The sequence below is a fragment of the Miniopterus schreibersii genome (assembly GCF_964146895.1).
Source record: "Miniopterus schreibersii genome assembly, chromosome: 8".
Classification (NCBI taxonomy): domain Eukaryota; kingdom Metazoa; phylum Chordata; class Mammalia; order Chiroptera; family Miniopteridae; genus Miniopterus; species Miniopterus schreibersii.
In genome coordinates, this window is record NC_138109.1 from 5,595,296 (window position 1) to 5,614,330 (window position 19,035).

The 19,035-nt window shown below is 41.5% G+C and overlaps 1 protein-coding gene across 7 annotated transcripts in view; it reads right to left on the reverse strand.

Annotated features, from left to right (window-relative positions):
• Positions 1 to 19,035, reverse strand: part of KIF1B (kinesin family member 1B) — a 125,256-nt gene that overhangs the window by 20,424 nt on the left and 85,797 nt on the right. For 2 of the 7 annotated variants that reach the window (XM_081146116.1, XM_081146118.1), the window contains 12 exons: positions 18,372 to 18,509; positions 11,923 to 12,041; positions 10,915 to 11,000; positions 10,452 to 10,581; positions 10,109 to 10,271; positions 7,588 to 7,678; positions 5,745 to 5,863; positions 5,083 to 5,138; positions 4,446 to 4,484; positions 3,055 to 3,163; positions 1,651 to 1,717; positions 964 to 1,048 (listed from right to left, as the gene is read on the reverse strand). In XM_081146116.1, coding sequence (XP_081002242.1) covers positions 964 to 1,048; positions 1,651 to 1,717; positions 3,055 to 3,163; positions 4,446 to 4,484; positions 5,083 to 5,138; positions 5,745 to 5,863; positions 7,588 to 7,678; positions 10,109 to 10,271; positions 10,452 to 10,581; positions 10,915 to 11,000; positions 11,923 to 12,041; positions 18,372 to 18,509 — 1,202 coding nt within the window. Of the gene's footprint in view, positions 1 to 963; positions 1,049 to 1,650; positions 1,718 to 3,054; positions 3,164 to 4,445; positions 4,485 to 5,082; positions 5,139 to 5,744; positions 5,864 to 7,587; positions 7,679 to 10,108; positions 10,272 to 10,451; positions 10,582 to 10,914; positions 11,001 to 11,922; positions 12,042 to 16,949; positions 17,199 to 18,371; positions 18,510 to 19,035 lie in introns of all 7 variants that reach the window. The other 5 variants (XM_081146114.1, XM_081146115.1, XM_081146117.1 and 2 more) reach the window with 3 other exon arrangements.

Genomic DNA, 19,035 nt, shown 5'->3' on the forward strand with positions numbered 1-19,035 from the left:
GTCTATGGAGAGAATTCAAAATGTCCGTGAACTTAACCAGGAAAAACAACAACTTTATTTTCATGAACCTCTAACTGAAATCTGGCATTTTCTTCCATTATGAAGGGAGGGGACAAACCACAGGCGAATCAGCAGTACCTGTGACTCCATCCCCAATAGAGATCACAGGTGTTTCCATATCACACTAATGTAAAATATCCAACCCGCTGCTTATTTAATGCATCAATAAAGAAGAGCTTAGGCTGCAAATGTGTTTAGTAGTTTAACAATTGTATTTCAATATTATTAGTTCCCTTTGTAATCCTAAGTACTTTTTTCTACACTTAAAAACATAATTCTGAGGCCAGAGGGCCATGCCAGAGGGCTCAGGTCAATAGAAGGCTCAGAACCCTGCATACCATTCTAAAGCTTGCACTGTTCAGCCAATGTTTCCTCTCCCTATGCCTTAGTTTAGTATCTCCACTCTGCCTGTGCATTGCTAGCCATCTGCACGTTAGACATATTCCTGTCTGTCTTACTTTTCCGTGTGTGGAGAAGAGAACGAAACCCCTCTAACTTCTCTGGAACCTATTCAGATCCTCTCCCTCAAAACTAATCCAGTCCTCCTGGATCCTTTGTGTCGTCACTCTCTTATCACAAGTCTTTTTCACTTGTTCTCATTTTGGTACTTATTTATCAAACTGCTTTGTACATATATATGTCTCTTCAAATGAAGGGCAAGCTCACAATCAGCAAAGACTTCTAGCACAGAGCCATTCCCACGGTAACTAAGTAAAATAACGGTTGCATAAAGTATCCCAAATGGTGGAGCTGAGAAAAAAGAGTAGCTTCAGTCTCAGGGCCTCCATATTCTCCATAGTCTGTGTTGTCCAGCCCAGTGTCCCACACAGTCCCTGTGCTCCAAACAGGGCAATGTGATCTCTACAGAGCCTGGCTCCGACCTCAGCCTGCGGAATGACTCACCTACCACCAGCTCACGGACATCTTTCCAATGGAGCTCGCTTCCCTTCTCATGGACAATGGTCATGGTGATCCTTCGCTGGATGCCCTAGGTAATGGAGCAGGGTTATAATTTAGTTGGGACAACCTATTATTTCCTCCTGTTTGTCGTTTTATGGATTGTTTGGTATGGTGGAGGGCAGGAAGGAGAGGTATGAAGAGAGAATGGAAATGCTGTCTACTCTGTTATTCTGAGCAATGGGACAGTGGTCAGGGACTGAGGAAGAGCCAGGTTCTGATAGATGCCCAGAATGTATGTCCCAGAGTGTGAAACTCCCAGCTCCTCTGCCCACAGGGGTCAACCTAAATTCTTACATTTCATGGGCAGATTTTTCACCCACAGAAATCTTCATCCACTGTCCCCATTAGGAACTTCTGGCTGTGAAAGCAGTTGCCAAATATTGCGAAATGAAAATTGTATAAAATGACATGGAAGCTGCACGAATCATAGTAACTAAATGAAGCAAAATCTTTAGGTATACATAAGCCAAGGTCTGAGGAAGAAACATTAAAAACAAACATACAAAAAGGAAAATAAAAAAGGACAGGACAATGTCCCCTCCACCTCCAAACTCCCCAGAAATGAGGAAAAGCAGAGAACCAGTTTTTGTGTGTTTCCTCCTAGGCCCTCTTTTGCTCCCTCATTAGTACCTGGTGAAGCAAAAATGTCCCCTGGCAGGGCAAGCCTGCTGTATGGTCAACCACAGCTGGGATATACCTATAAAAACAGAAATGCAAGGAAAGAAGTGAGACGGAACACTCACGCTGACTCGTGCTACCTCACCACAAGGTCTTCCCTGGCTGCGATCCCCCAGTGGTCTTTGCTTTTCTAAACTATGGTCCATGTCTTCTCACCACCCAGGCATTTAATCACGTGGCCATTCACATCTAGTAAACCCTTCCCCACATCTATGTCTCTTCATCCTTACTAAACTCAAGTGCTCAAAGGACACTAATATCTTCTGGCTCCATCCCAGCCCCTTGCGTAACAGATATTCCATAAATAATACACAACTGCAATGGCAAATGTGAGGAGATAAGAGATCATTTCAGATTCTGCATCACTTCACAAGAATCAGAAAGAAATGAACTCAGTAGAAAGCATTATTGTAACTACCTCTCCCTCATAATGCAAGTTATAATCACATTATACATCTGCCTATGGAAAGTCACGTTCCTTAAGCGATGTCTCTACCGATGACTACATACAGGACCGCCAGAGCCATACCTCACACAGTGGGAACTCGGTAACTGCTTCATGCAGATGAGCGTGACTGGTGGTACTCAGCGCTGTACACAGAGGGTCATCAGGATAACACTCATCCCCCACTATCTACATTAACACAGCCCCTTGACTCTATTTCAGGGGGGAATTCTTTTCTGTGTTTTTTCCAAAAGCATTTTAGAGACAACTACAAATGGTACTTACATTCGACACTTACTCTAACAAAGCGCATACAGAGAAAGTAAGCTGATACTGATCATTTTTATCCAGGACAATGGCCCTCAACTGGGGGTGGTTTTGTTCCCTAGGGGACCTTTGGCAATGCCCTACTGACATACAGTGGGTAGGAACCAGGGTTGTGGCTAAACATCCTACAACACAACACAAAGGACAACCCCTGACAGAGAATTATCTGGCCCCAAATAGTGCTAAGGCTGAGAAATCTTGGTCTAGGGAAGCACACTGTCCCCCAATCCCCTCACTGAGATTATTAATGTAAGTCTTGACCATATTGTGTGCAAAAAGCTTCTGACTCCCTTCGCTTTGCTGCTGATAAAACCCACTATGTAAACCTGCAAAGTCCCTCTTAACAAAGTGCCATCACCATGATCTTGCTGTTGCTAAACGAAGGTAAATTGTTATCCTAAGTAGTCAGTTCTCTAACAAACATCTGATTGAAAGAATAATATCAAGACCACAAAACTGTATTTAAAACTGGAATGTGACAGTGACAACGAATCATGCACCTGAATACAAGAACAGAGACTCACAATTACATTTCTAATTGCGGAAACTCTGACTTATTTAGACGTTTAGAAAGTTGGACTTACTCTCCTGTAGGCTCCAGTTCACTGATCTCAAACCAAACCAGAAGATCATACTTGCTCATGCTCTGGCCAAGGCTGGTTTTGCTCATGGTGTTTAACTTGGTGGCTGGAACTTATAAAAGTTTTAGAGAGAGTCAAAATCTGAGCCAAATCTACTCAAAGTATAAGCTTCTCTAATGTCAGTCGTCAAGGCTACACTGGGGAAAGGTAGCGAGTCAGGGGAGAGAGATGAATGCAGAAGACGCAGAGAAACTTCAGCATCAACTATGTCAGAACCTCTAAATCCAGAGAACAAGGGAAGGGGAGAGTCAGTACCTTTCTCCCTCTCAACAAACTGTAATCAATGATAAGAAAGCAGGTTTCGTGCAGAGTGAACGTGCTCACAAGCCCATTAAAAACTTTTACACTCTAGAACTTCACGGCATGCAGAGCATCGTCATCATGGGAGACAGATGTGGGCAGGGCCCTATACCTCACAACTGGGGTGGGGAGGACAGACCCATCCTTCAACCCAGTGGTTCCTGAACTACTTGCCCACGAGAGTCACCTGGGGATCTTAAAGATGGCAAAGCCCAGGCCACACCCCAGGCCAATTAAATCACAATCTCCAGGGGTGGGACTCAGTCCTCTGAGAGGTTTGAAACTCCCCAGGCGATTCCCATGTGCAGATAAGTTTGGGAACCACTGGTCTGATTTCTAAACACAGGATTCTATAAATGTCTTGTTACACATTTTCTTCAGATTTAAATTCCATATTCTTAACTGTACTGATGAAATATATTAACCAATACCCAGTATTTCCAAGAATTTCAGATTCTACATAATAGGCATTTTGAAACACTACATAGAAACTCTAAAATCAGGCAATACAAAGAGGGTTCTCTGCTCAGAACCTGGGAGCACTGGAGTGAGAGTCCAGTGACTTGGGATCTAATTATTGCCCAACCACTAAAGAGCTATGTGACTTTGGTTGAGTCGCTTAACCTCTGGGAGTCTGTCTCCTCATCCACAGAATGTGGATCATAATATTTCACCTGCTATCTCAAAAAGGTATGAGGATCCACTGACAATAGGTCTGAAGGGGCTTTATGGGTAACATAGCACTGCTCACACCTGTAGCCTGTCAGCATTACCCACCCGGCTGAATTCCATAGGAGTTGGTGATGTTAGTCAAGAGGAAAATAGGGCCACTGATTCTGGCAGTCAGCTAAGAGACAGGGTGCTTCCTAAAAGTTCTCTGAAGCAAATGTGACATGATCTTGTCAATGTGCTGGATGCTGCATTCAGTTCAGGTAGCAAACAGAAAGGTCAGTGTTCCACACAGACAGCCAGGCTCTAGGACAAGCACCTGAGGATGGTTCTACATCTAAGGCAGAGCTAATTTAGCTACTAACCATCTCGTTTAGGCCCCCTCTCGCTCTGGCAGCTGGGAACTGGCAGAAAGAGAAAAGGCAGCAGAGGGTCAGCCCTGCCCTGGAAGGTGGCAGCAGTGGATGATGCAAGCACACTGGCGTGCTCAGAAAATGTGTCCAACACATGCACAGTCACACAGTCAGACACGAGAAATCAAATCAGCTCAATCTTTCTCTAATGGTCTGAAGGCAGGATGGAGATGAGGTACAGAGGAGAATGAGCATAGAGTAGGGTGGGAATGTGGGCAATGAGGAAAAAAGATGAAAATAAAGAAAAACCAAAACACAATAAATGAACATGCAGGATGAATTTAATATGCAAAGAAGTGCCCAGTCCCCTGAGAGTTATGGGGTCACACACAAAGCAGAGATTTCGGGACAGGGAGCTTATGAAAACTGAAAAGACGACGACCAGAGAACTGGCAGGAATAGGTTCCTACTGTTTCTCACTTATTTTAAATTTGGAGCCGAGAATTCCGGCTCCTGCTAGATACAAGAATAAGTAAGAGTACAGAGAAATGAACAGAAATTCGAGTATGATTTTTGTCTGAAGAGTCATTCAGAGTAAGAGGTGCATTCACACAGAGAACATCGTGCAAAGAGCGCAGCCAGAGCTCACCTGGCTTGGAGAGTGGCATGGGCGGAGGGAAGAATCGTCGAGATGGCTGCGGTGGACTGCAAAGGAAGGAAGACAAGGTTCTTAAAGACTACAAAGAGTCCCAAGTTGACAATAACGGCACGTTTAAGTCCCCTCCAGACACAGATGGTCTGTACTTTCAACTCTGGCATAATATCAGATACCAGACATAATTTCACAGAGTGAAACTGAGGCTAAGACATTAATAAAAGTTCCCTTCTAAGTCACAGCTAATAAGTGAAACAGGAAAGTTTTTCTATTAACACGGACACTCTGCCATCATCCCGAAGTCCCCACCTGCTCTCCTCGCCAATTTTGACATCTCCACTTACAGCTTATGCTTCATCAAGTTCTGGGAGGTTAGGAACAATTATACACAATTTCATGTTCTATCGCTGTTGCCTCAACTCTCAGTCCTATTCAAAGTCTCTTCCTACGAAAAGACAGTATTCAAGATCACCTGGGCAAAATTCAATTTGCTCTACTTACAACTAGTGATTACTGGCTTAGAAAAAAAGGTGGTGAAGTTTCTAAAGAGGAAACATCGGGGAACATATAATCTCTCAAAGATTTCCTCCTGTCTAGCAAGTGACAATAACAATGATAATATCAACAACAAAAATCTTTGCTCTTTTGGTGCAAACCTGTTAAGGTCCTGTCCTTGCAGGTGAGGCGGGTGCTGCTGATAATGCCCGAAGACCTCAAATACTACCGGCTTGGTTTTGATATACTCCACGAATGACTCCGTGACCTCCACTTCGATCTGAGAAGGAATAAAGCCAGGCTAGGTTAGGGAGAGGTTTAGTGCAAGAAAACAGGCATTTCTGCTGCAATCAGAACTTGAGCACTTTTGAACCCAGTATGTGCTGGGTATTTTACTATGCACGCCTCCCACAACAAAGATAAGTGAGGGGCTCCTCTCTGTTCTCATTCTGAAGTAACTTTACTGGGCTTCAGGCATTCAAGACCCTCACTGCCTGCACTGACCCCCCCCCCGCCCTTCACACACTCACTGGCTCGGCTTAATCAAACTCGCCTGCTCTCTCCTTCACTGTGCCCTAATATGGCCCCGGCCGGAGCTCTGCCTGCGAGGCCTTGCACGTCTCCATATCTCTAAGTCGTTCCTAGACTTCAAGGCCTAACTCAAACAGTAACAACAAGGCAAACATGACTTCCACTGTGTGCCGGGTACACTGCCAAGTCTGACCCACCTTTTCTTATTTATGCTACAGTCTCCAGGAAGTTCCCCCACCCCCTTTTGGTACCCATCCATCTACACACACCCCAAAAAGTAACTCAAAGTATCATTCTGTTAATGGAAATACCTTTCCCTTCTCTCAACTCCCACTGCATTTAATGAACACCTTTCTAATGTCTCTAGATCTTGTTTAAACAAACATTTTATTTCCCTATCGTATTGTGAGCTCTTCGGGAATATAATCGTGATTCACCTGTGTGTTCCCCAGGGTGTCAGGCACAGTCCTTGTGCACAATAGCCAATCAATGTTTAGTGGACACACACATGCTCGTATTTATACAATTGAACATGAAAAAGAAAATAGTGTGTTTTGTGTTTGCTTGTTCCACTTCTGGAGCTGTTGTTTCCCCTCGTCTGTTAGAGAGTAGACGTGGCTAACGAGAGAATGAGAGACCGTTTTCCGTACTAGTGAGGATCCTGGAAGCCAGAGCCACATTTCTGAGTTCAAACCCCATCTCCGCCTTTCCTAGCTTTGAAACCTTAGTGAGTGACTTTAACTGCTCTGTGCCTCCCTTATCACAGCCGTGACAGGGATTATGATCGTCTAGGGCGTAAAGGTAAGGATTAAATGAATTAAGACCCAAAAAAGCACTCTTAACAGTGACTGACAAGAAATAAGCTCTCGGTGAATGTTAGCTCTTGTGATGAGGAAGATGACTTTGAACAGAGTTTGAGTGAACCTTCCTAGAGGAGATGGAAGGTCTGTTTCCTTACTCCACATATGAAAGAGCTGTAAGGGGCATTAATGGAGTCATTATAGTATCAACTGCAAGGAGACAGAATCTTAATTACAAAGGTATTTTATAGTTTAAATCTTATTTGCAACTGACCAGTATAAGTACCTTACAGTTTAAAGGACAATAAATATACAGTATTAACTTTAACAAAACTCAGACTAAAATGTTTACTTTTCTGGAAGGAAACACTAAAAACAACTCACTACATTTAAAGTGATGGAAGACTTTATTGGCAGATTAACACAGACACTGCTCGGGGGCCTATTGTAATTGAGAGAAGGCAAGCTGCTCTTGTCTTTCAGAGGATGAGCTCACAGCTCTGGCCACTCCCTCCATTGTCTGTTTTCCCCAGAGACCCCCTGGCACAGCCGCTCGGATTATCATCCTTCCACGGCTGGTAAAGCCCAAGGGAGCCCACACATGACTGCCTCACACCGCTTCAAGGGACATAAACCCTGCAATACATCTGGCAAAAAGGTCCATGTCACTTACATTCTGCACATGATAAAAGCCCAGAGGACTTCCTCTGCCGTTGTTTTTCAGGGGTTCAGTGGAGAATGCTTCATCATGGCGATGCAAAAAGCTTAATGGAAAAATAAGACACGAGAATGTTTCATTAAGCGATTTCATCAGGATCTATGTTGTAACAGCTCGACTTGGATCATATGAAACCCCCTACTTAAGAAGAGACTTTAACTGAGCAAGTTATCTACATGCCCGTGTCAAAACATTTTCCATATCATTCAGATAGCATGTTCCATTTTATTTTAAAAATGATGGGAAAATTAAATGACCCTGCTCACTCATCTGTGTGGACGTATATGCAGGAATACCTTGGAGAGCCTGGAGAGCGAATTCAGTGAACTCCTGCTCCTTTGTAGTTTTCACTGAGAATTAGTTATGAAATTGTTTTGTGTAGAAAAGACCTGGCAGATTCAGGCTTCTACAAGGTAGTACTAAAGCCCGTGGATGGCGTACTTGCCTAGGGGTCTCTCAGACCAGCTCCCAGTAAGTGGAAAAAACCTGTCCTAAACCTGTCCTGATTCACCCAACAGTTGTGTCCCACAGCACTAGGAACCTATCTTTCTTCAACAGTGATGACTTCGCTGTTCATAATAGCATGTCTATAGGCCTGTCTTCCCAAAAGACAGTGTCTCCCACAGGGCCTGAGGTGTGGAAAACACTCCTGAAATACTGGCTGAATCAGTGGGGTCTGTTTACTCATTCTCACAAAGTGAGGTTTTATTGTTCTTTCTCCCTCCCTACTCTAAGTCTGAGATAGAAAGCAGAGAATTAAAGCATCCTCAATACAAAGCTTTACTGCCAGACAGAAATATCCATCAAAGGACATCCCACACTTCTGCAAGAAAAAAGGTAAAAAGCATACTCTGAATGGAGGTAGAGAGACAAGGATTATGAATTCCTTGTCTTCCAAATTAGTTCACCGAGTCTGAGGATATACATGGTATCACCAGAGGCAGGCGATCTCAGATCTATATTCTTCCACTGCTCTGCTTGGAGCAGGTGCAAGTATCCTGGGGTTCCCCATGGGGGACACGTGAAACCAGTCACACTGCTCTACAGTTGTGTCTTCCCTAAGCAGGCCAGATGAGTTTATAAAAACCCGAAAAGGGTGTGTATCCTCTCTCAACATGAGCCAGCATGCCTGTTCCTCCAGAGCTAATGCCAGGTGGGCATGCTGCTCTTTTCAGGAGGTTTTAGGACGAAAGTCAACATAACCACCGTCACCTCAGACATCAGTTAACCAAGTAGGTTTTTTCCATAAAATACATCAGTTGCCTGACTAGAATAAAGTTCAAAAAAACTGATTCATCCAGACAACTCCATCCCACCGCAAATTTAAGGCTGTGAGTGAAAATATGCCAAATGGGCAAAACCAATACTAGATGGACAATATTTCAACGGTTATGACTTACACCAAATTACATGAGTAGCTTACTATGTAGTAATCACATTTAGTTCAGGACTTGGCTGAACTCTCTATAAAAGCAATATTTTATATTTTTACTTTTTGTTAATCCTCACCTGAGGGTATTTTTTCGATTTTTTTTTTTAGAGAGAATGGAAGCGATGGGGAGAGAGAGAGAAGCATCGATGTGAGACGCATCGATTGGCTGACTCCCACACGTGCCCCGACCAGGAATTGAACCTGAGACCCTGCAGTCTGCAGGCCGACGCTCTAACCACTGAGCCAAACCAGCGAGGGCTAAAAGCAATACTTTATAAACTGCATTAGGACCCCTAGGAAGGCCACATGGTGAGGGAGAGGGGTGGGAGAACTCTGTGGCAGCCTTTTGGTGGCACCAGCGGTAAACTGGGCTTTAGGAATGGGACTTCATTCTCCTGTACTGTGGCCCTTTCCAAGTACTGCAAATGTATATTGATGCTTGGAGGTATTAAAACTTAAGATTCTCAAAAAAGTATCTTCCTAGGGAGGTCATGAAAAGAGAGAGCCTGGAATATAGTCACGAAGGTTACAGGACAGAAAAAGCTTACAAGTAGATGAGAAATGAAACTTGTCACATCTTCTCTACATACTACCTTTTTAAAACTGATGTAAAATATTATTGTTCATTATGTTATTTGAATTTTCTCTTCCCTAAGTGTTAAATAGGCATAATTGGGGACTAAATAATTCATTGCTTTGAGATTTGTTTATTAATAAAACATTTCAATGTAAAGATCAATAAAAAGACTTATAATAAGTAGGCTTATCTGGATCAGAGCCTACATTCCTAGCAGAGAGGAACAATCCACAACAGAACCTAGCAAGGAGGCATGGCCATACCTCTCCCCACAATGAACTGTTTCATTCCATTGTAGGTTTCTTGTTCTCACTCACATCTTGAGTGAAGAAAGTATTTTATATCAGAGACTGGTAGTCATTGCTTCTCAGGAGTGTTAGTATCTCACCAATATACAGCAGTCTACAGAGCACAAAGGATGTCATCTGAGTGAACAGCTAGGTAGGCAGAGCCAAGGGACGGCTTACTTGAACTGACAGAAGATATCTGCATACTCCGGGAGGATCCCACTGGCCTGCAACACTGTCACACGGAAAGTGAAGGCACTGCCCAGTTTCAGGTGGTTGCCAATCTCTTCAGAAAACCCTTCCATTACCATTTTCCCATCCAGCAAAGTGCTTGACTTCAAATCTAAAGAGGGTCAAATGAACACACATTTGGTTCAAATAATGCACAGACCACCCTTCAAAGAGGAGAGAGCAAGGCATTCTTTCCATTCCTAGTGAATAACAGTGACTATCTCCTTGACAATGGTCAGTATTTTTCCCTCTCTGAAAATGTCCCCAACCACCATACACTGTGTCTACGCACCCAAGTCATTCAATCGATTGATTTCTTCTGGAGGAGTGATAACCTCAGAACTCTGACCCTGTCCTTCCACAATCCTCAGCTCTTCCAAGGACAGGCCGGAACGAGTCATCACAACAGAAGAAAAGTCACTCTGAAAACAAGGCAGGAGGAGGTGGATAATAAAACAGTATAATAACACATTTCCTGCAGTTTCCTTTCTTTTGTTTATTTGCCTAAAAACTAATAGTGACTATAAAACTATGTGGATTACGAGCTGCCTGAGAAAAGGCAATACAATGGCTGGGCCTTTCCCTGTAGTGCTGTAATTCTTAACGTGTCCCGTACTCTATAAAACGCCCCTGGTTACCTATCCTTTTAGCTCTAGGGGGAAGAACTGTTGCTCTCTAGTGCCTAACATCCTCCTTATACCTGTCTACTTCTTTCTCCTTCCATTAGACTTCCCTCTTCCTGGAAGGGTTCTCACCTGATTAAAATACTCATCATCAAAAGATATTTTAGCTGTTCCTGACTGCCGAATTCCAGAGCCATAATCAGGAGCTTCTTCATCCGCTAGACAGAGAGAAAAAATAAGCAAAGATCAAAAGAGACTACATATGGTGTGGACGGGGGACGACTCTTACTGGATTATAAAATAAATTATGAAGTAGTGGAATCTTAAGTTCCAAGAACTTTAATAAAAGAGGAGACACCAAAGGATAAGTCCTTTTGCATAAGAAAGAAAAAGTGAGACCTAAACAGTAAAGTCATAAGGGCTGCTTCCAAATGAGACTAGTTAGCAAAGAATCAGTTTTATTCTTGATATTGTTCAAATGTATCTAAAATACTGATCCTTTCACTTGGTGAAGTTATATTCAATAATATTCAATAAACATTTCAAAATATTAGACTGTACTTGTGGAGACTTCCCTGAACTCAACATTGGTGACTATGTCACAGATTTCCATGGGGAAAAGCTGAAAGGTCACTAAACACAGCATAGCATTTAGAAATTAAAACAGAAAAATTACAAGAAATGGCCACATTCTTTCCTCAGAATGCAGGCTGGATCATGGAGAAGCATGAGACTCTCGATCCGTGAATTAGAACATAATAGCCAAAGGACAGAGAGGTCTAGAAGTACCCTCAGAGCAAATTAGGCACAAAAAAGTGGTGAAAATCCTTTGTTACTTCTGAAACAGTTAATATGCATTATTTTAAATGCAAAGGACTTTTATAAAGTTAATCCAAGAGTTGTCTTTCATGTTAAAGGAAATCCCTTTACCCCATTATTCCAAAACAGCAGTAGCGAAGACTAAACAGAATCTATTTCTGATACTTGGTAACACAGTTAGAAAGGAAGCAATAAAGGCTTTCTCCAAGACAAACACACCGCAGTCTGTCTGTGCAACTGCAGTGCGGTCCATACAGGAATGGCCTGCTTTGTCTCCAGGCAAAGAGTCCACAGCTCTCATTTCAGAAGAGAGTCACCTACCTGCAATGGCCTGTACAGCCACGCGCAGAAATCCCCGCACTTCACCCTTCTCACTGACAATGGCCACCCTGTGGATCAGGGGCACGGGATACAGCAGGTTGCTCAAGTAAACAAATGCCCTAGAGACAGAAACCGGGAGACAAACATCTGAGCATCCCACCTACAGAGAAGCTGGCTGTCAGATTTATCGAAAATACCTTTGTGAAACTGAGCTGGCTTTTAGGCTGTCTTAAGGTTACCTCTCTTTACTCGATACTCTAAGACTACCTCCCGTTTCTTTTCAGCACAGATAATACATAAACAAATGCAAATGCTCAGTAACAGTTGACAGAGACCAACTTACACCAAATTAATGACTATAAAAACTACTACTGTAGGTAGAAGAGTAACAATTGGAAGCAGACTTTCAAGATACTGGTCTATAAATACTGCTAAGGGTAGGGAAAAGGAAACCCATTAAAGAGCTTAACCTCTTAACGTAAGGAATTGTAAAGAGGTTTGTTTTGTTTTTCCCAACAGACAAAACAGAAATCAGGAGACAAAAAAGGCAGAAGAATGTGACTGAAATACAGTTAATAGCTCTAAAATAGATTTCAAGTCACGGTGTTATAGGTCTTTATTTTTACTCTAAGAAATGACTATTGTCTTTAGGTAGGGTTACACATATGGGCGGAAAGGCTATGCAGCCAGAAGTTTCTGAGTAGCCAGCTTATAGGAGACTCTAGATGGGAATCAAGATAAATGCCAAGGGAGAAGACAGCTGATCCCTAAACGGACGATTTTTTGCTCCTAGTCCAAAACCTAATTCAGAAATGCATATACAAAAGATAAGTTACAACCTAACATTTTCTATTTCAAACAAACTGGCAAAGTCCTATCACATTTGTATTCTTTTTTCTTCTTTTATTATTTTGTAGCTACTGATTTTTTTTTTTTAAGTAATAAAAACTGGTGATCACAAAGCTTAAGAGTGTTCATTCCCATTAGTGAAAGGTAAATAGAATCTAGTTCCTACTGTTACTCCTGTCTTCCCACTTGGTACATGCTGATCTTTGAAGACAAAGACAAAGAGTAAACATTTGCGTCAAGAAGTCAAACAGAAGTCAGACATAACTAAATGTGACACATATGTCTGTTTGCTTCTATTCCTGCTCTGAAAAATCTACTTTAAAACAAAAAGAAAAGGAAAATGAGTGGATTCTTGGGACTTCAACTCAAAGTGATGAAAACAATTCTGAAAATAGACAAAATACACCACAGAAAAGCAAATGTTAAAAATTCAAGAGCATAAATGAAATATGAATGAAAAGTATAACAAAATAACTGCAAATGAACATTAAATCAGATCAAATGAGATGTATTTCCCTTTCAGTCTGCTCCAAAGGTGGGGGAGGGCAATGCTAAGAAACAGAGGGTTAAACCTTTTTGCAAAAAAATAAAAAAATTAAAAGTCTTCTTAAAAAATTACAGATAAGACCCTCAAACATCAACGACTGTGACAGAGTGTAAAGACTAGGAATTTGGCATAAGGTACCAAATGGATAATTTCACTTCCAAAGTTAGCATAATACAAGACCACCTTCAGCTCCTAATGGCATTCCAGCCAGATCTGCCCACTCTCAATGCCTCGGCCATAAAGAGCCACGGCACATTCTCAGCCCCTGCCTGGAGTCCTCTCTGAACTCCACCACCCACGCCTCATGTCTTTAATTCCACATACTCAGGACTTATGCCAAAAACCAATCTCCCTTTACAGTCCCCCCCATGTTACATGATCTCAGTAACACATGACTGCGGCAATGCTATGATTTCCATTTCTTTATTTATGTGATTTCTTTGTCTCGCCCGTCAGACTGTAAACCCATGAGGGCAGGAACCACGTCTGGTCTTGCTGACCATTCGTGAGTGATCGAACATCTAAATATATAATTAAATGGGGAAATGAATTGTCCTCTATCTTTAAGTACAGGTTCGAGAGTTTCCAGAAAAATGGCTTCCATCACAGATAGAGAAGCAAAGCTATCCAGCTTTATACTAGTAGTTGGCTTTTCAAAGCCTTACTCGCAATAAGTATTAACTACATCGAACATGCTTGGATTCTTAACTATACTTAACGTATATCTTTTATACTTAAAAATAGCTATTCAAAAACAGGAACCTGTTTTTAATTTTAAAAACGCTTACCACCTGAAGGCACAGCATACCATGTTCATATGCACATTACAATAAAGTACTGTTTGAGCACACATTAGAGAGAAGACTCTCCTTCCTGCCTATGGCAATGGCCATGGTAAATGTGGGAGAACAGAAGCACTGGCACAGACGTCTCCTTTTAGAAAGAACTCTGTAAGTCCACGGTAGTGGCGGGGGTATCAATGCTGTATGACTCTCCTCTGAAGGTCCTAAACTGGAATTTTAATAGTTACTCCACATCCCTGACCTAGCAGACTGAAGGAGAAAGGGGTGAAAGAGGGAAAGAGGTGGAGGCTGTATTAGCAGAAAGTTCTGTGAAGCTACATCAAAAAGGGAAACAAATTTTGTCAACACAAAGACAAGAAAAATCAGCATGATTATGGTCCTAGTTATAGAAAGAATGTCAGTCACAGAATAACCATCTTTTGTCCCCTTTGAACCCAGAAAAGTAGCTTAAATATTTTACATGCCATCCCAAATTATGATGGATGGTTCAGAACACCCCAGCATGCCATAAGAGAATAGCTAAAGGGACAAGCTCTTTTAATTTTCATGTAAAAATTCACCAGAGGCTGCCAAGGAACAAAACTTACAAATGGAATTTCACAAGAAACTGGAAATTTTTACAAGTGAATTGTATTTGCAATTACATGCTAACAGAGAAACCCAATCCTGTGAATCACAGGACAGGAAAGAAGTTACTCCTCATGCATGTACAATGACCACACTATAACTAGGTGATGCTCCACTATTATGAAGTGTTTGTAGATGAGACATGCAGTCGAGAGAAAATAAAGAGCTACCCTTCACTTTACTGACTGCTATGATTTCACCTCCTCCGCTAACCTCTTCCCTGCAAGCCAAAGTTAGTTTTAGAACCTGGGAATCCAAACAAATGAAAAGGTCAATTCCTGAGCCATAGCTCCATAAATATTTTATTTCAAAATCAAAGTAGAGTTGATTGCTTTATATCTACACTTAACTCTGATATGATTAAAATGAATAAAACTAGAGAGAAAATACTATTTTTATCTTAAGCCAGTAAATTTCCACATTAAGTGGGATTCTGACTTAAGTTTTCTATATAACTGATTCAAAATACAAACGCTTCTGGGTAGAACTCTTAACCAGGAGGTCCATTTTGCCAGTGTGGATGACAGAATCTGAAAGTTAAAAAAGATTCTTAAGGCTCTTTTTTCCCTACCTAACTCTTCGTTTTACACTTGAGAACCCAACAGGCCTCAGTTTCAGTAGCCTGTCCGAAGTTGGGACTGGCTCCTCCTGACAGTGAGGTCCATGTTCTTCCCATTTGTCACTGTGCGGTGGTGCAGGACTTAAGTGAGCAGCGTTAGAAGCTGCGCAACTGGCACCAGGACCAAGCAATTTACGGACAAAAGCTTGGTTCTAACTTCTGACCCTCTTACTGAAGGATGGGAATGTGCTGAAGGACATGCACAGCCATAAAGTAAAGAAAGCATCATGGTCCATTATTTGTACACAGAATTACCTTTCTCAACTGTAATATAAATCAGCTTCTCTGAAACTCTAAGCATCTATTCCTGACAATACACCAGTAGAAAACAAGGTTCCTGGCTATATAATCCCTTTATTCATGGAAAAACTGAATAAATGTCTCCTCACCATTGTAAAACCCTGAGTAATATTACTACCCATAGTCATAATTGAGGCTTTCATTTCTATAAAAAAACCTTTTATTTCCCCCCTTTCCATAACAGGGATCATCTTCTACATTATTTATTTAGTCCTCAGCAGGTACAAGCACCACACTATAAGCTAAGTGTTAGAACCTTATGCTTCTACTGGGTCAGGAGACTCACTGCACTTTAATTTGTAGATAACTGGTGCTTATCCATTTAACACTGACACAATCCCCTTATTTTAAAAGGGTTTAACAATGTGTGGTTGTAATCAACCATTAAAGTTAAACTTAATACCTTAAAACCTGGACACACTTTTTGGTTAATCCAGTGAGTGCTGCTGTGTTGAATTTGTGATTAAAATTACTTCAGTGTGAAGACTGGATATAGACAAAGACACCAGTATTAAGAACATGTGCAGGGGAGTTCTGCATCACTGACAGATGGAGCCAGAGACAATGCCTCAGCTCAGTTTGGTGAGCTAAACACAAAGCAATTTCATGTACTGGTGAACAAATATCCATTGTTGATGGTGGCAAAAGATAATTTTTTGAGATTCATCATCACAAAGACTATAGGTAAAAGTTTAGCAGAAGCCAAAGATCTATAGATAGGCTCAGTGAAACTGCCAAAGAAAAGCATCTGTTTTAGACAAAAAGGAAACTTTGTGTTCTTGATTCTTTTTTGGACTCCTAGACTAAGCAAAAAGTAAAACCTAAAACTACTCCTGATTCCACTTTTGTCCTCTTGATTCCTGCTGATGCCTCTTGATTCCTGCCTAACCTTGGGCTTACTCTGCTCTCTTTCTCAAGTTGTCACCTATGTTTCCTTGCTTGCATTCCTATAAAAAAGGAAACATTAGACCACAATACCATTCTCCAACCCTGTAACCTTTGACTCTTAGCTTTAATCACTTTCTCATCTCGGGTTTCCTCCTTCAGAAGAATATTACTGGGCAACTGAAGACAAGGGGTCTCCTGTGTAGCCTTCACATATTGCCATGTACTGCACCAAATAGACCCAGTACCTCCCAAACACTGCCTGAGGACTCCCTCTAGCCAGATCAGCAGGTCATGAATTGAATTGGCTAAAGCAAGATCATCTAAAATTGCACAAGGAGCCTCTTTAGAGCAAGAGCTGGTCCCTTTTTGCCTTTCTCACAGTAACCTCACCAACCTTCCCACTAAAATGAACCATGGGGATCGGTCGTAAAACGGGTCATGCCCGTCACTGAAGAGATCTGATCCCTCCTCCGTCCCTGCGTCAGAGCCGGTGTCATCCACGAATGCCTCATCATCAAAATCCTCCATCTCATCTTGCTGCTCGTCAGCCAGCTCAGTGATGTCGGAATCAGCCGTGGAAAAAGTGGGGGAGGGTGTGCGGTCGGCAAGGCGCTCATTCACACAGCCATGGAAAATGGGGGAGCTAGACACCAGGTAAGTCGTGGATTGACACAGCCAAGGAGAGAGGAATAGTTGGTTAAACAGGAAGCTATAGGTGCCAACAGCAAAGAACCCACTGAGGAATCAACACAATAAAAGCAAGTGGAAAAGCAAAAGGATAAAATAAGCATAATCCATCTGGTTCAGGTGAAAGGGAACAAGGACTGATCCTTAGAATGAGAAAGCAAAGGAAATACATGAGTAGAATATCCGAGGTAAATCTGAAACACTTTTATCCCCGGTATGCACAAAAGATCAGCAGCCAGGCCTCAAAGGAGCCACTCAATTATTAGGTGAAATAATAAGGTCTAACTTTTTATTCCAATTTCCATGTCATCTGGGAGCAGAAAACAAAATGGATGAACTGGTACATGGCAAAACAAGGATGTGCCTTGTGTGGGTAAATGTGTTGGGCCAATTCATCTCTTTAAAAACATTCCACTATCAGAGTGGAGTGGAAAGACTTCATCATTTTCAAAATACTATGACTTCAGCTCTTCCTTTTTATCCAGGTCCTTTAAAACTGTCAGAAAGCTTTTGAAATTGAGAAATAATTTAAATTCTAAAATCATTAAGCTCAAAACTTACATATCTCTGCTTTTTAAATTCTAAACCTTTAAGAACTTGACTCAATATGGACTGACAGGGCACTATGTGTTTTCATTAAATGTTGGAAGTATGTATACAATAAAGAGGCTCAAGGGGACTACCAAGATGTGCAACTAATTCACCCTTGGCAAGGACTAAAGTGAAATGAACTGCTTTTTAAAAGAAGTGAGGACATCACAGATCATGGAGAGGGTGCAGTCTGATAAGCTGTAAGTGACACTACAATATTAAGCTGTGGAATACAGGTTTTCTTTTAAATCTATCCTTTTCAACTGTACGACATATTGTGAATGAGCTGAGAGTCTGGGAAGGCTCTCACAATTACTTTGTTTGAAAGTTTGAGACTTTAAACAAATAGGCATATTGAAAAAAACCTGAAGGGAAATATACCAAATGACAGAATGGTTGTCTATGAGTGGACCAGTTACAAATGTTGTTGTATACTCTTTTGCTTTTAACTTTCTGTAAAATTTGCTCAAGTTTTAGACAATTAAAATAAAACCATTCATTATTTTTTAAAAAGACATCAATTAAAATCATCACATACCTTCCTACAAGTTTGAACCAATGGAACCGATCATAGAATGGATCGCTGCCAGTCATAGTGGTTTCGCTTTCATCTTGGGTACTGGACGCCATCTCACCTGCCCTGTCATACATCTCTCGCATCAAATCCAGCCTCTGCCTATATAGTAAACATAAAGGGCATTGGGTTAATATCACAAGATTGCATTAAAGTTTCACTTTGGAAGTATGTTTCATGCAAAATTAATTTAAAAAAATCTGCTCCCACCATTTAATGATACTAAACAAAATGAAGGCCAAAAGTACAGAAACCAAAACAGTATCATGTGTCTGAGTCTAGAGATAAGCCACCAAAAGTCAAGAATGGCCACCTAACCTCTATCAAGTCATAGGAGACATGTCCTTCAGTGTTGCAGGACATCTCAAATACACTCAAAGAGTGAAAAGTACCTCATCATACTAAATGAAAAGGGAGCTACCTTATAACTTTCCTGTTTATTACTGGTCATCCTGAGTTCCAGGACAGAAAAGGTGAACAATTACTAGATCCAAGACATAAATAGGTACCATAAAATAGGAACACTTAAAATACAAGACGGTCTATGGAGGGTAAATTTAAATCCAGTCTACAAATGACAAAGGTGTCTGCTGAATGGGATTCATTCACTTAAAAGAAAACAGGTGGA